The 16,974-nt window shown below is 34.3% G+C and overlaps 1 protein-coding gene across 17 annotated transcripts in view; it reads right to left on the reverse strand.

Annotated features, from left to right (window-relative positions):
- LOC138713481 (uncharacterized) overlaps nucleotides 1–16,974 on the reverse strand; it is a 123,448-nt gene that overhangs the window by 23,303 nt on the left and 83,171 nt on the right. For 13 of the 17 annotated variants that reach the window (XM_069845627.1, XM_069845621.1, XM_069845628.1 and 10 more), the window contains one exon: nucleotides 255–544. The exons of the other annotated variants lie outside the window; for them this stretch is intronic. In XM_069845627.1, the coding sequence (XP_069701728.1) occupies nucleotides 255–544 (290 nt within the window). The remainder of the gene's footprint in view (nucleotides 1–254; nucleotides 545–16,974) is intronic. 17 annotated transcript variants of the gene reach the window in all.

Genomic DNA, 16,974 nt, shown 5'->3' on the forward strand with positions numbered 1-16,974 from the left:
CTTGGTCTTTCCCATACAACTCGCAGAGCCTTCATAGCAAATAGTTGACAAAGAACAGTGAAAGATGGAGTTGCGCCACATACAGGCTATGGCGTGTTGTGTGTATAAACGTTAATGAAATTTTTAAAACGTGGTGCCATTTTTTAAGCTGAGCATTTCGAATTCCGTGCAATTGTTGATATGTGTAACAATGATGTGCAAGTCTTGTGCATCGTGAATGAGTACCGCTATCTTCACAGTAGTGGACTACTCACTCTTTTCCAGTCTTCGACTTCTTTTCCTCCAGCTCCTTCTTGAGCCTCTTCATCTCTTCTATCAATGTTTGCATTTCGTTGTCCTTAGTGCTAATTAATACTCTCAGGTTTTCATTTTCTTTCTCTTTGATTTGCAGCTGGTGTGTGATGTCATCTCTGTTTTGCTGCGAGACAACTGATCTGACACAGCTAAATTCATCGTCGTAGACATCGTCATAGTCTTCATTTAAACTAAATAGTTCATCACTGTTATCACTTAGATCAAAATACAAATCCTCCGGAAGGATGTCCTGTAATATAGAAACAAAAAACACAGTAAGTTAGAGCAGTGTTCATAGTCTCAAGTTCTCTGATTATTATTATTATTATTATTATTATTATTATTATTATTATTATTATTATTATTACTATTATTATTATTATTTAGTCAACTATTCAAAGACAGGTTTGAACATCATAAGTGACACCAATAAGGCATCAATCATGAGGCAACTAAGCCAGGAGATAATGGGGTAGGATGGTCAGTTCCTTTGTCCTTCCATTTCATACATCGCTGAGTAGTAATATTTATTATTTGGCCATTCCATGAAAAAGAGACATTTTCACGAAAAAGAAAATTTCATGAATCTCTACTTCTTATACTGTATACTGTATATCTACAATCCCATCATTCCCTATTACCTCCAAAACTACCAGTTAAAAGAACCTGAAATAATCGGACTGCTGGTTAGAGCAAGAGGTACTGCTACTCTCTTCATGAAAGATGTGTTTAAGAGGCTTGGAATACCTACATCTATTATTCCGATTGTAACCTTAGCTGCATTGAAAGGATCAATTGCTCTTCTGAAGCATCACCTATATTCGAAATGAAACTAAGTTCATTAACATTCTTTACTTTTTTGTAACACTTAACTCTCTCTCTCTTTTTCCGAAGCTTGATGAGCTATCAACCGTCCCCGTCCGTAGTTTGATTCAGTTCATTAAGAACATCAAACTATTGGACTGATTGGATATTATGACGGGGATGCGCAATAGATCTTTTAGGTCGCAGTGTTAGGGTTGTTAAAGTCCTCCCCCTCTTAAATTCGATTCAATTCAATACTTCTCTCTCTAAAACTAGGTATATTTCCACTAATCTAAAAATGTATTTGCAGCTATGTACTTGTAGGAGTTTCATTGTCAAAACAAAATCAATGGTTTAATGAACTTGTAAACATTTATATGGTTAAGTACTCTTTGTCCCTTGTGGCAGCTCACGAATGGTGAGAAGATTTCTAAATTACTATATTAAGCGGAGAGAGAACTGTTTTCTTGGAGGGGGGGGGGGCAAAGCAAAAGCATAGAATCCCGATATAACGAGGTTGTAGGGGACATCATTTACCTTCCCCCCTCTTAAAGTTCACTTTTTTTTTCTTTCCTTTAAGTACCGGCATTTTGTTATTATTTTGAGCCACAGATGCACTAGCAGTAGCCTGATCATCAGTTCATCACATAGATGCACAGTACTGGTTACACTAGCATTAGCTCAGTAGTGGTGGTGGTGGTGGTGATTACTGATATTGCAACTGGAGCATCTTCAACACTAGTTAACCCACTTTTAGATTTTTGTACACTCACAAAGAATGAACGAATGTCTCGCGAACTCATTGCCCCGAAATCTCTCGCACAACTGGCAATCACAATAATGGTGAATTGACAGTAGATACAAAGTCACAGTTCCGTTTTCGTTGTGCATTGTTGTCACAGATCGGTATTTTTATAACATATTCATAACAATAAACTGAAAGTAAAATTGTATCAGATATACAGACAGTTTTACATTTAATTTATCTGTTTATTTCAAAAAGCAAAATGTCATATGAAATATAAATTCTAATTATTTTATTTAATTCCGTCTTTAAGTTTAAACATTATACCGGGATCACTCTTCTCTTTTCTGCATTGTTGTGCAGCAGTTATTAATATTTCTCCAAGTAGCAACCTGAACATCTGCAGACTTCTAACACATGAGTACAGGCTGTTACAAAAGAAACATTACAGTGCTTCCAATTCTCAAATGAGATATAGAAATTCTTATACATTCAGAAATTTAAAATAAATATTATAGTCCAGACATATGATCAGAAGACATTATTTCGTCAATTTAAACACAGAAACTTAATCAGAAACAAAAGCAAGAAAAATATTTTGAATGCAATATTTTTTAACATTAATATAAATAAAAAGAGTTCAGATAAGTTTGGGGGGGGGGCAGTGCCCCCCCTAAGCCCCCATAATTCCGCCTATGACTGTATGCCATTTTTTTTCGTCATGATCCGAATTTTTTGAAGCTGACAACACTGATTGTGTAACAACACTTATGTAGGAGAAAAAGCATAAATAAGTCTGTGGTTTAAGAGCGCGAAATTTTCTATTAGAAATCACATATTTGAATGCACATTTAAGGCAAATAAATCATTACTTCTGTATGTTAAATTCAATTAAACATAAAGTTCTGAACTTTACTAATAATTATAATGCATAGAAACCGTAATACAATGATTATTTCGTGCTTGATTACAATTATCATTATTATTGGGATGGTGAATAAGTTCCTAGCGTTTTTCCTCGCTATGGTAACTATGTCACTACAGTGCTGTTAAATTAATAAACGCTACGAACATAAAAGCATCAATCCAATACAAAGAAAGGTTGAGAGTTCGTGTGTCACGCTCAAGTGGACATTTGTTTATATTTCTTCAAAACCATTTCATTTTTTAATGTTTCATAAATGGAAAAGTGAGACACATCACATAACAATCAGCTTCTTATATGGGTAATATTTTGACTTATGTACAAATTCTACAAGAAAAACGCGTGACACACGTAACGCAATGACTGTGAACACGAACAAAAATGTTACGTTCGTGTGTCACTAAAGTTTATCCTCAAATCCAGTTGCAATATTATTGTTGTTCTTGGAAGTCTTTACGCCTAAACATAATTAGCAGTGGGATTTGAAATACTTATTGTTGATTTAGATAATTGTGTGTGTGCATACGCACCTGTGCGTTTTTTTTCAATGTACATATAACTTACTGTAGGTTAAACATTCTGGAAAATAATGTGTTCCATAATTGTTGTAATGAGGAAAGGAACTGGCCACTCTACCCCATTGTGTCCCAGACTAGTTGCCTCGGAAGTGCTCTTGCCTCTTGGTATCATTGTGAAGTTCAGAGCTGTCTTTGGACACAACAGTTGTTGTAAAAATAAAGAGTATAGGCCTAACATTCGTATGAAAAATTTAATTTATGCCTAAAATTGGTATAAAATATTTCATTTTTTAAATTCCTAGAGATAAAAACTTAAAAATTGGCTATGTTAATTTATTTCATATAAAAAAGTTATAAATATTTATGGTAAATAGGTAGCTACTATACTAGGCCTAAGTATAAATAAATTGATGTACCATTTACACAATAGGTAAATGGTACTAAATTTCTGATATTAATTTAAAATTGTTTTATTTAATAACATTAATTAACTTACCCAAGGTATCATTTAGCAATTCTAAAAGTTAGGCCTTTCTTAAATCTATGATAATTGTTCTATTGGTGTCATAAATATTTATACATTTTGAACATTTTTGTGACAATATTTTCAAGAATTTAAGTTAGACAAATTTAGTTTGAGTTGGTATAATTTTTTTTTTTCTCTCAGTAACTAAGATTTGTAGATGAAAGATGTGAATTGCATATTTAAATAAAGTTTATTTTGTAACATCTTCCTATGAAGACTGGTTTTCACTTAAAAACTTAATATTATTTCAAGTTTATAATTTTTCATGAAGTTGTCATTTAAAATTTCAATATTAAACAATTTTGTGTTTGAGAAAACACATTTTTCCCAAAGCTTTTTCATTCAAACCACGTTTTGTCCAAAATTTCTTCATTCAAACCATGCTTTGTCCATTTAGTTCATTCAAACATGTTTTGTCCAAATTCTAAACCAAAATTTACAAATTTTGATTTGAAAGATGTTTTTAAACTTGATTTTAAACATTTTCTTCATAAGATTGTTTAGTAATTTTTGTCAATGTAGCTTGCAGAACAATGGCAATACACGTTTTTTGCCTACTCTGAAAAATAGCATTAGTGTGACAAAACACGTTTTGAAAGTTACCTCCTCAAATAGTATGAAGGAAAGACGAATGACTATGTACAACGGAATAGTGCTTGTCTCTCCTCTGACATGATCTGAGAGCAGCACTATTCAAATTGATGTAGATATTTTGTCTGTGTGTACAAAAACAAATAAACATAAAGAATGAACTGGTCGCTCACAATGTGAATAGTGCTGACCTCAGAAGAGCAATACTTATTGTTGTCAACAGGGCGAAAACGTGCAATGAGCTGTGCATTGATATCATGTGAATAAGCAATAAATGCAACCATTAATTAAGTCGTTTTGTCTTTCTTCCTTGTCACTTTTAATGCCTTTTGTGCTTTATCTCCACAAGTTTTAAAATTATATCAATGTTTATGTGAACATTTTTCGTCAGTACGACCTCTTCCCTTATGTGGTGTGAGAGTATATCGAAATTTCGGGGTCCGGCCATTTAATCCATGAATATTTCACACAAGAGACAATTCACCCAAGAAAATTCATCCAAAAATATTAATCCAAAGATAATTCGCCCAACATATTCCATTCTTACCCTCACCCTAGGAACATTCATCCAACAATATTCCCTTTTGTATAAATTTGTTTTGAATTTGCAGTTGCTCATAAAACAGGTCTGGGTGACCAGGGAGAAATTATACAAAATGAAAGGAATGGAATAATTTTGTCTACATAGGATATCTATACAATTTGCACTCAAAAATTCTAACAGAACTAAATTGTATTGGGTTTGTAGAAGAAAACCAAATTGCACGAAATGGGCTATTACTACAGTTTCTGATGCTAACGTTGTACAGGTTTTGAAGGCTGTTGATCACGATTATCCATCATCGCTAGAAGAATTGAAAGCCCTAAGGCATTGTATTAAGCTAAAGAGAGCTGCAGAGAATGAGCCTGTTGCAGGCCCAGCGCAAAGTATTCAACGTGAGCCGGAGGGTGTACCATCATGAGTGCTCCTGTTCCTTTCTTTGCGTGAGTCACTAACAAGAAACATTAATAAAAGACTTCAGAGGAAATTTCCCTCAAACTCAAAGTCACTATCAGATCTTCATGCTTTACCACAAGAATTCCAAATAACAAGTGTGAAAAGTTTTTCACGTTTAATAGTTTTGATGACCATGACAGTGATGATGAAGATGATTTTGATCGAATAATATTTGCTTCGAAAGCTGTCCCATCGAATCAGAAAACCACAAAAAAGTACCAGAACCTGAATGTTAGGCTGCAGAACATTGCATCCCGGTATGATGATTACAAAAATGATGGTAATATTATTGGATAGCTGCATTCTTATGGTTATAATATGGCAATGTGAATTATGGTGTTTGACAGAACTACGAAATTAAAAATGTACGGTAATACATAAAAGACTAAAATTATACATGTGGGACAATTTTCTTTGATTGAACTTTCTTTTGGATTAATAGTTTTAGGCAAATTATCTAATGGACGACTGTTCCGAGGATGAAAATGCTCCTGGGCGAAAATTCTCTGGATGAATTGACACCAAACCGAAATTTCACCTTATTTGCATTAAGTTGGACATTAATAAATAATGTGTTCCAATTTGTAGGTTCTACGAGTATATTATACAAAGACATTATTATAACATGAGGCGAGAAAATGGCGGGTGACTCATAACCTACTGCTAGCTTGGTTTCCGGCGAGCGCATAACCATTTCTCCGGCACTTCTACAATACATAACAAAACTAACAACAAATGTTCAATAATTTGGACTTACCACGCTCACAGTCGTTCTTGAAAATGGCCCCCATTTGCCGCCACGGTTAACGGCTGTTTCGGTCCCACGTTTTCGGTAAACAGACAGATATATGGATACCTGACACTTGGGCCACGCTTTTTCGGTCATTATTATCTTTGGGTCACTGCATATTGGTAATTACTTTTTGGGTAATTATGGCATATTGGTACCTACTTCGGTCATTATATCCTCAAAATGAAATGGAAGGAATTGTCGCCATTAAATGTACGGTACCTAAGTATATAATGTCTAGTTACCTACAGGTACATCTGCAAGCTAAGGAGGATTCACCAGTCTGCCTTGGTTTTGAATTCTGTTTACTTGCCGTTTTAAGGTATTTTTGTCAGGAACATCTTGATAACTTCCTCCTCTCTGACTTGTGATATAGCATGAAGAACAATTTGGCTTAAAGATTCATTCACTGCGTCTTCGGCACGTTGTTTTATAGCATTGTGTACTCTAGGCAAATCGACTTTCACACCGGCAAGATGACTGTGTACGTCAGTAAGTTACTACCTTTTAAAATCTTTAAGTTCATAAGATCACTTCCAGTTGTGAATCTCGTTGTACAAGCTTCTCTGTCCTCACATCTCCAGTATCGACGGGTTCTCTGCTTCTTGTACTTGAGAAAATGGTAGGAAAATGCATTCAGGACCAGCATAGGCTTATTTTTACTGGAGTAAATTATTTCGCTCATCATATTAAGTATAGCCTATACTTGATTTTACTTCTCTGAAATTTTGTTGCGATTTGCAAATAGTTTTTTTCCCGTTGCTAGAAAATGATTTTACTTCTATTCAGATATTTTATTGCACTTTGCAAATTGTTTTTTTTTTTTTTCCGTTGCTGGGAAATGTAATTTAAATTAAATTTATTTCATAAGCAATGACCAAGCAACATGACTGAAACAAAGCAATGACAAAAAACATAAAGTAACCCAAGTGACCGAAGTGCTCTATCAAAAAATCGTGGTACGAAAATGGTATATTGCCGAAAACGAAAACGATGTACCAAAAATTTCGTAGGACCGAAATGTCTTATTTATCTAAATAGCCTAGTACAAAAATGAAAAGTGACCCAAAAAGATAGACCGAAACAGCCTGAAACAGCCGCCACACACAACTAGCATCTTCTGATAAACGAATGAACAACACTCTGAAGTTACACATCATTTATTGCCTCGATTTCTTCTCGTATATAGTCTTTCAGTTCATCTATATAGTGAGGATTTTTCGTATAAACTCTATCTTTTAGTGTTTCTTATAAATAAGAATCACAGGGTGTTATATCTGGACTTCGTGGAGCCCACACATTATTATTTATAGACTCGTACCAAAAATACGCCGTAATTCCCTCATTGACACGGCAGCTACATGAGCAATGGCGGAATCTTGTTGAAAATAGACTGACAATCGTTCCGCATATGTAAATTTGTCAAAAAAAAGGGGGTCGATAATTAACTGGAGATACATTTCACTGTTAATTGTATCCTCAAAAATAAAGAAGGCCAATAATGCGATGTCCATTAATTGCACACCAGACCCCTATCTTCTCACCATGTAAGGGTGTTTCAATCACTAAATCCGTTTTTTCCGAACTGTAATATACGTAATTTTGAGAACACACGTGTCCATTTAATTAGAACCATGTTTCATAAGAAAAAAATTAATTTCGGATCAATTTCTCTTGAATTCACCTTCTCCAACATCCAGTTACAAAATTGTACTCTACTATCAGAGTCTGTTGCTTTAATGCTTGCACTCTTGGAATTTTAGATGACTTCAGTTTCAATAATTTTGTTGCATATCTTGCAGAGGATTGAGATATTCCAGTTTCCTGTGCTTGTTAAACACTTCAGAGATTTTTTTGGGATATGTTCTAATCTTTCACCAATCTCATCTAATTTTTCGTCTTCTGTAAGAACACTACGTTTTCTGTTTGACTTTTTATTGTTCACTGAGCCTGTTTCTTTAAATCTTTTAGCGAGTCTTCTAATTGTTTCGGCAGAAGACCAAATCTTTTTGGAAACTTCATTCGAAATTTACGTCTTGTTTTCGCATACGACCTTCTGCCTTTTATTAACGTATTGCACATATACACATGTTCACGCAATGAGAATTTGTTGGTAGGCATTACCTAAATACACAATAATCACTAATCACTAAAATCACACTAACTTTATACACTTAAAGAATAAAGACTTTTGTAACACAACTCGTGACTACAGCGAAAGTCATATGGCAACTGAGGATCTACTACGCCGCACCTCTAACACCCCGCGCAACGCAGACCGCGCAGGAAACGGGCCGACAGTAACCCGCCGCGTTCAAATTCTTGTAAGGAAATAATTGAGTTCTCTAGATCATAACTCACAATATTCAAAAATTTGTTTGTGGCAATTAGCCTACGCAAAAACTCACATCTCACTAATTACCATTTGGCTTTTTTTGCCTAGCGTCATAATAATGTCTCTGTACTACAGAGCGTCAGCTTACATAATAATGTAGGTCGATCTGGCGGCGCGCGATTGGCCGAAGGCCACGTAACACGCGGCAAACCGTCTCCCGCATGCTCGACAGTATTATTATTATTACTGAACTTAGCTTTGTTATAAACGGTGTTTGAAATTATGACCGTCTGCTACAACACATCTCTTAAAGATTTAAGAATTTTAGTGGCTTCATATGCTGTGGTTTTGGAGACACCAGTATCTTTCGCGAGACGACGGAGAGCTTTTGTGAGGTGTGTTTCAATCCTTCTCCTATATCATCTAGTTTTTTCTCTGTAAGTTCACGTCGTAGTCTTTTGTTGCTTTCATTCAATACTGACCCAGTTTCTATAAATCTTTAACAAGGTTGCGTATGATCACAGTCTACTATATACAGTCGCGAAGCTCAATATGTAGTAAAAATGCAAACATGGGTAGTTGCCCACCACTAGGATCGCTACTATCGCCTCATCATCGCAGATCTCTCTCTCCTAGCAGACACAAAATATGTTACACTTTCGTTGTCGTGTTCTTTTGGAAAAATTAACACCTTTCTTCCATTATTGAAATATTAAATGCATAAAGTTAATTTATTATTTTAATGAAGTATATTAAATTCCACCATAAACTCGAAGATACCTGCAAGAAATAAGTTAATATAATTTTTGTTTGTGCAAAACGAACTGAAAATTACTATAATAGCTTCACTCATTCAAGATTATAGCGATAAGGCCCGGTTGCAGAAACGCAAATCAAATCAGTCCCTGATCGCCAATCAGTTGATGTCTGATTTATTTGATTGTTCATTGCGTTGCACAAACGTGAATCTCCAATCAACTTGTCTCAATTTACTAATTGCTGATTTAAGAAAGAAATACATTTGACAACAGCGCTATTTAGCAACCACAGCCAATTTGATGCTCTTTAAAAGTCGCGAAACGAATGCATCAAGTGGGCGGTGACTAGGAAAACAAGTGAATGTTTTGCTGTTTTGTTGCTTTTTGTAGAAAGGAAACAGGCGGATTCTATTTGTATATAGACTACAATATAGTGAAAGAAAATGAAGAAGAAAAAAAAAGTGAGGGGGCTTCTGTTGTGGGATTTGCTAGGGGAATCGACAAGAAATTGGAATATGCATAGCCTCCATAACCCAAAATAATTCCATTTCCCATCTCTCTGTTTACAAATGGAGCTCGTAACCTACTCATTAAAAATAATGTGTTGTCATGTGTAGAACTCTGCCATTGGGCTACAACATTCCAGAATTTCAATGATGGTGTAGTCTACATATTGCCTGTATATTCACAGAAAAGAAACCTTTTCTATTTCGATAAAGTTCGGCATCATTTCAACCAGGTGATTGGATGGGGATGTGAGCAGTCTATACAATCAATATTAGGCTACTCTTGGAAATCCTGACATGGCTGAAAATTCTCTCTGGATTTCAAATCGTTCCCTGTTTGAAGTTTGGGGATTTATGAGACCCTGCCATAACAAAGCAATTTCATACGTAACATTCCTAACTACTCGGCAAATAGTTGATTTGTGGACCCTAACAAGATAACCCAAGACCGCCTGAAAAATTCCAACAGCATAAAATCTCAGCATTATTAGAACTTGGTTCATAGGAGAAAGTGGAAGGTTTCGATTTATCTGTCTGCATATATTTGTTTCAATTTTTGAAAGTAACAAAACACAGGAATCCTTACTTAACCTAAATCTTTGCTCAAATTCTCTGTCATTACACATAAAAACAATTCATGTCTATCACGGAAACGCCTTCTTCTTAATAATATTTTTTTCATTTAAAATTTCTTCATCAGAAGAATCCATTATGTCGAAAACAATATTGTTACGCTATAACTATTTACTATATAATACTGCATTATAAACAAAACAACATAAATAGCCTGCTTGATCGATGATCAATGACTTAACCAGCAAAAATCTGTTGATCAAATCTGATGGAAGACTGATTTCCGATCAAACACTGATTGTTCTTTCTGCAACAGAAATAGAACTGATGGCCAATCAAACCCTCCTTGATTGCCAATCATATTTTGATCGGTGTTTCTGCAACCGGGCCTTAACTATGAAACCAATAAATATTAATTTGCATTTCCCTTTACAACAATAATAATGGAAATATGAATTAATGAAGTAACTTACGTGTACCGGTACTTGTAGTGTAGGCTTACGTAGTTCACAAAGTGGGATGAGGTTAAGCAATAATAATCACACCAGAATTGGAAATAAAACGTGATCAATAAATTTTATTGTAACAGACTTTTTCTACGTCTCTAGTAAAGCAACAAATAAAAATAACAACAAAATTAACAGCTATAATTAAAAACATATCCTTTGAAAAAAAAAAAAAGTATGCCTAAGCAATAATATCCCACCAGAATTGAAAATAAAACGTGATCAATAAATTTCATTAAAACAAACTTAATTTTTTTCTACGTCTTTAGTAAAATAACACATAAAAATAATAACAAAATTAATAGCTACACTTAAAAATATATCCTCTAAAAAAAAAAAAAAAGTAGACCTAACCTTTATTTCTCTGGAAATTTAGCAGCCTAAGGGCCTGTACTACAACTCTCGGATAAAGTTCTAGTTTAAACTTATCCGGCAGATGGCATATTTATCCGGAAGTTCGGTTGTAATTGCGTACTACGACTTTTGGTTATGTGCAATCTGGAGGCTAAACTTCCAGATTAGCAATCCGGAAGGCAGAGTAGCAGATTGGCATTATCCGGAGGTTGGAACTCGGGTGTTGAAATCAAGATGGCTGCACGTCGTACAGCTGGTGATTTGAAGGATCAATTTAATTTTGATACTGATTCTGATGATAAGTTTTGGAGCAGATGCTTCGTTGTATCAGAACAGCAAAACGAATTAGGCTGCGTCCAAATAATTTTGAAGAGTGGGATGACGAGAAATTTGTTAGACAGTTTCGAATAACGAAACCTACTACATGAAATCAATTATCAACTGAAACATGCCACAGCTCATAAGTACACAGTTAATAATAAGCTACACTATTTCGGTAGGTATTACATCAATATTTTGTATATAATAGCACTATAATAATTATTTTGAAGTACAGTAACCTGTAATACAGTAGAAGTGAGGTTAGAATGTTGCTTCATGCAGGTGTTCTGTTGCCCTTACAAGGTATTAAGGTGATTGATATAATAATATATGGCAACCTACAATAATAACAGTTGCAAAATACTTTTATATAAAAAATAATAACAGTATATAATAATATCAAAATCCTTTATATGGTAAACTATCATTTCTTCACAATTGCGTTACCACTTTAAGATACAAATGTATTCATATATTTGGCTTCTAGTCAAGTCATATGTACCGTAAACGAAAGAAAAATTGAGTGCCGACACCAATTTCCCAAATAAAGGTGGAAAGTTGCTGTGAAAGTGGAGTGCGGTGGAGAGGTACGGGTAGGCGGGATCGCTCTATCGAGATAGAAGGGGTAGGCGGCAGGGAAGGGCAGCACATTCATTTCATTACTGTGTTTCCTTACTAATTAAAGGGAAAAGACAAGTTTTCGTAAGATCGAGTTAGTGACATTTAGGTTAGTATGATTTGCATATATTTACAATTGTCTAAAAAAAAAAAATGTCAAAACTACATCCGAACCTCTCTCTTCCAGGCTATCCTGTAGGTAGTCCTTGCCTTCTTTTGGTAACGCTATTGTAAAGATTTACCGGTAAAGGTGCAACCAAATCTCATTGTTTATACATTTTTCCAGAAATAATGCCTTACCTCCAATGGACCAACTACTACTGGTATTGAGATTCTATGCCACTGGGAGAACATTGACAACAGTAGGAGATTTTTGTGGGGTCCACGAAGTTACAGCAGGAACTGTTGTCAATCGAGCTAGTGCTGCACTTGCTGCTTGGTTTAATTGAAGTGATGACTTTTAATGCTTCATTGGGAGTAGTTTTATTTGCTCCAGTAATTAAGTGCAAGGCTTGTTTCCCCCCCCAAGGGATTCTGTCTCTCTTTTTGATGCTGTTACGAATACTTCTGAATAGTATTTTAATACAGGTTTTATGTATATATTATAGGTCTTGATTAAATTTTTCCTAGAACTGTTTCATTTTCTGTCTGCTAGTTGTTTAGTCAACTCTCTGAAGATAGATTGGAATACCAATAAGGCATCACTCATGAGACAACTGTCAGGAGATAATGTGGTAGGGTGGCAAGTTCCCTTCTCCTTCCTTGGATATATCGCTCACCAGTAGGAGTAGGCTTAACATATTTCACTAATCAGGCTTAAGATATGCTTGCTATATATTATTATTTAACAAACTGTAACAGTTTATTGAATTTTATACGTGACAGTTTTTCTTCATTTCCTGAAAGTTTTGGAATTGGCATTTATGTTTTGCAAGGGAGCTGTTTCATTCACACTAGGCCTAGTGATTCATGTATGCAAACATATTCATATCGTTACTTTTTAAATATATTTTATTGCTTGGATCCCTCACAGTGATGTCTTAACAGGCTAAGATGATTCAAACACAAAGGTTTGATAAATACATTTTAAAAATTATGACCAGGTACACTGTAGGCTATTTAAAACAATAAAAATGCACTGTATCTGCAATTCAAATTTATTTTACATAAGCATTTTTCAAGAGGCACATTAATTGAAGCGTCAGCTGGAACAACGTTATAAGTTATATTTGGTCAAATTTACAGGAGCTGCAAAAATGTTTATGCGTACAACTTTGTTCTTATGAGGGTAGCAAACTTTTGAGTGGACAAATTTCACGTACTGCATTGATGGACAGTTGCAACTCAAGGAGTATAGCAAGGTAACATGACATGCAACATTATTACATGGAAACACACCGAATGAAAATTTTGTAACTTACAACGTTGTTCCAGCTGACGCTTAAATTGTATTCAGGTACTCTGTGAATGTGTACTTAAAACAAGAGAGATGCACTATAGCTGCAATTAAATTTAAAATTTATTTATTTATTTTGTGTGAACAAAACACGAAATTTTTCAGGAGACACAATAAGCATAATCATTTATTACATCCACTGTCTCATTATATATGCTATGGTACATGTTATATTTACAAATTAATAATATACAGGCTAATACATAAGAGTACATAGTAACTGTAATTAAACACAACACAAATACATAATATGCAAATACACAAAACTTGGAAAACTGTGGCAGAGCCAACTTCAGCTATAAGCCCCATTTGTTAGAGATCTGCATGGGCCATAATTCTTAGGCCCGGCCCATCTCGGCCTGATCTGAACCAGACCCGAACCCAATCAGAAACCTTAGATTAGCTAATAATTATCACCTGACTCGAACCTAATCCTAAAGACTAGCAGATAAAGCAGAGGCCAGAGACCACAGGGATCAAGAACAGCTGCAAGAGATTATCACTCCATTAGAAGGATGAGAAGAAGTAATCTCCCAGTCATCCAGGTCAAACAAATCTGGTCAACAAAATTAAACATATTTTTTGTTAAAACATAAAGAATGGGTGATTATTGTAGCATTTACTTTCTGCCACTAATTGAAGATGTCCTTGTAGATGGACCACCCATTAAAGAGGAGGAAAAAGTAATGTAAAAAGTCCAAATCTTACTTTTGATATTCCAAACCCCATCTCTTTGCAAACATGAGGACATGACTTACTTATATTTCAAATCATTCTTTGTTATAATGTTAACATCCAACTTTCAACTAATGTATTTTTTAAAGAAATCACTGTAATAGTACTGAAGTTCATGCATTTCTAACATCTCAAGTAAAATTAAGTCAACATTAGAGTTCACAGATGGAGAAAGATTTTTCAATGTGGCTAATGCATTCCTCAGAGGCTTGCTTTTTCTTTCTTTCTTTTTTTTTTAAGCATCCTTGGGGTGTAACTCGATCAGCTATTATCCCATTATCAGCTGAAATATTTAAGAGAGGGATATATGCTTATATTCAGACCTTTCTCGGTTTAGCCTACACTACCTACACTGAATAAACCAGTAATTTCACTTAAAACTTACTTTCATTACACTGTGTAGACACCTGTACAGTGGAAGACCTTCATCTGCTGCACTAGCTGACTCTGTAATATTTTAAGAGTGGAATTAATTCTTAAGATATTTAATTCTGGAGAAAGATGATGTTTTATCATAAATTTGTGGACACTTCAAAGTCAGCAGCTGTAACAGTATTGTATTTTCTAATGTGCTATTAATCCAAACTCATTTTTAACAATAAGAAAGTGAAGCTGCAATAAAAAAGAGAGAGAGAGAGAAAACAAGCAAATAGTTCTATTGTAAATAGAGTGTAGTCAGTTTCTGTTTTAACTTATGAAAAGATATTTTTCACTTTTTCTGTACACAAGAAATCATTCACAAGTTTCAAAGTGAGAATCCTCACGGTAAAATTGAAATACAACTTAACATAATGTGGCCTAATCTAATTACAAACCCATTACAGAGAAATCTCAAAATAAATTCTTCAGTTTAGTGTACTTTCTATTTTTAGGCCTACATTTATAAATTTCAAATCCCACATAATATTATAATACAATGATATTTAGTTTTTATGACATCGATTTCTTGTGACCATTTCATCATTATGTACAATTTATATTTTAACATTTTTTTTTAACTTTTGCATCTAATTTATCTACTGCTTGCTGCAGATTTCATATAGTATGTGTGTTAGTTTTATTTTCAACATGTTGGCTGAAAATGTGTTTATATGTTACAGCTATTTCAGATTGGAAAAGTAAGCATCATACGTAGAATGTGAAAGAACGTTTTGTAGTATAAATCAAATTACCTGGAGATATTGTTGGGATGTCCAGTTTCACTTCAAAAACTAAAGAATTGCACTGTGAACCTGAATGGTACTGTAAATAAAAAAGAAATAATAGTATTATAATGTAATACCGACATTAAATTAAATTTGTATAACAATTTTCAAGAATCTTAATATTTTTTTTATCTCTAAAGCTCATCATCTCTTCTTCTGACTTTTAATTCCTTACACACTAACCTCATTCGTGTTATTAGCTGCACTGGTATCAGTGGAACTTGGTTTAGTTACTACTTCGGCCATAACAAAAGTAAGTAAATAAATAAATGAGTGAATGAATAAATAAATAAATAAAAAGAATTCAAACTTGTGTTATACAATTTTCTCTCCTTATTATGTAATAATTGTATAACTTAACATATAAGTGAACTTATGCATTGAATATGAATCAAAATCACTGAGAAATCACTCAATTGATAGGAGAATTAAATCACTTACCTTGGCTAAGTTTGGATTTGGTTTTGCTTCAGTTGGAGGGGCTCCAATTGTTTGTAGCCTGCATTGTCTCTCTGCAGCAGCAATTTTCTTTGTGTTCTTTTCCAAGAATTCAAATTTGCTTCTCAGCTGTTTTCAGGTCCTTGTATTTGTGCTGATGTTACTATATTCTTCCCATGCTTCATTCTATATTACTAAAAAGGAAGTAAAACTAGGTTAATTCCATATGCAACCTATAACATTAGAAAATATACTGTATTTCTCTTTTTCCCTTATCTAAGTTTCTATACCTAAATAAGCAAAAGCTTTTAATGGACGATTGTCAGTACAATATCAAACATATGACTATACTGTACATAGAAACTTTGGAAAAAACTTAATATCTTCTGTTTCTGTGTTATTTTACGAGGTGTTGAATGTGCATTACAGTGAGTGATTATAGTCGAACTGGTAGCAGCAACTGATATTGCATTTTAGTGGAAACGTCTCTCCACCTCATGCTGTTCTTTTAAAAAATAATGTTAGGCCCTATCTGTGATCGATTGGTATTATAGGCTAATACAAAATATCCGCCCATTTACTAACAGTAAAATACGTAGGCCTAACATACTGAAATATTGGTAATTTGCTAGGAACAGCGTACCTTGCTGTACTAATGTTGGTTAGAAATTCCAGGCCAAAGACATCATTCATTATTATCAGTATCAGTGAACTTTTCTTTTTAAACGAGTTATTGTGCCTTCGACCCATGATTTGAAGCCGTGAAGTACACTATTTCTAAAAAATTACCGAAATAGGCCCAATTCACTAATAATGTAGGCTATACAACAAACTGAAAGCACACTTAATATTAATTACAATACAAAAATAATTGCCACCTACACTTCTTGTGCAGTTACACATGAATAAGACAATGATTATGGAGAAAAACGCACTTTTGCTGGAACCCGCACCCGTCCTGTTTAGGCCTACTAATTAA

Source organism: Periplaneta americana, chromosome 14 (assembly GCF_040183065.1).
Source record: "Periplaneta americana isolate PAMFEO1 chromosome 14, P.americana_PAMFEO1_priV1, whole genome shotgun sequence".
Lineage (NCBI taxonomy): Eukaryota > Metazoa > Arthropoda > Insecta > Blattodea > Blattidae > Periplaneta > Periplaneta americana.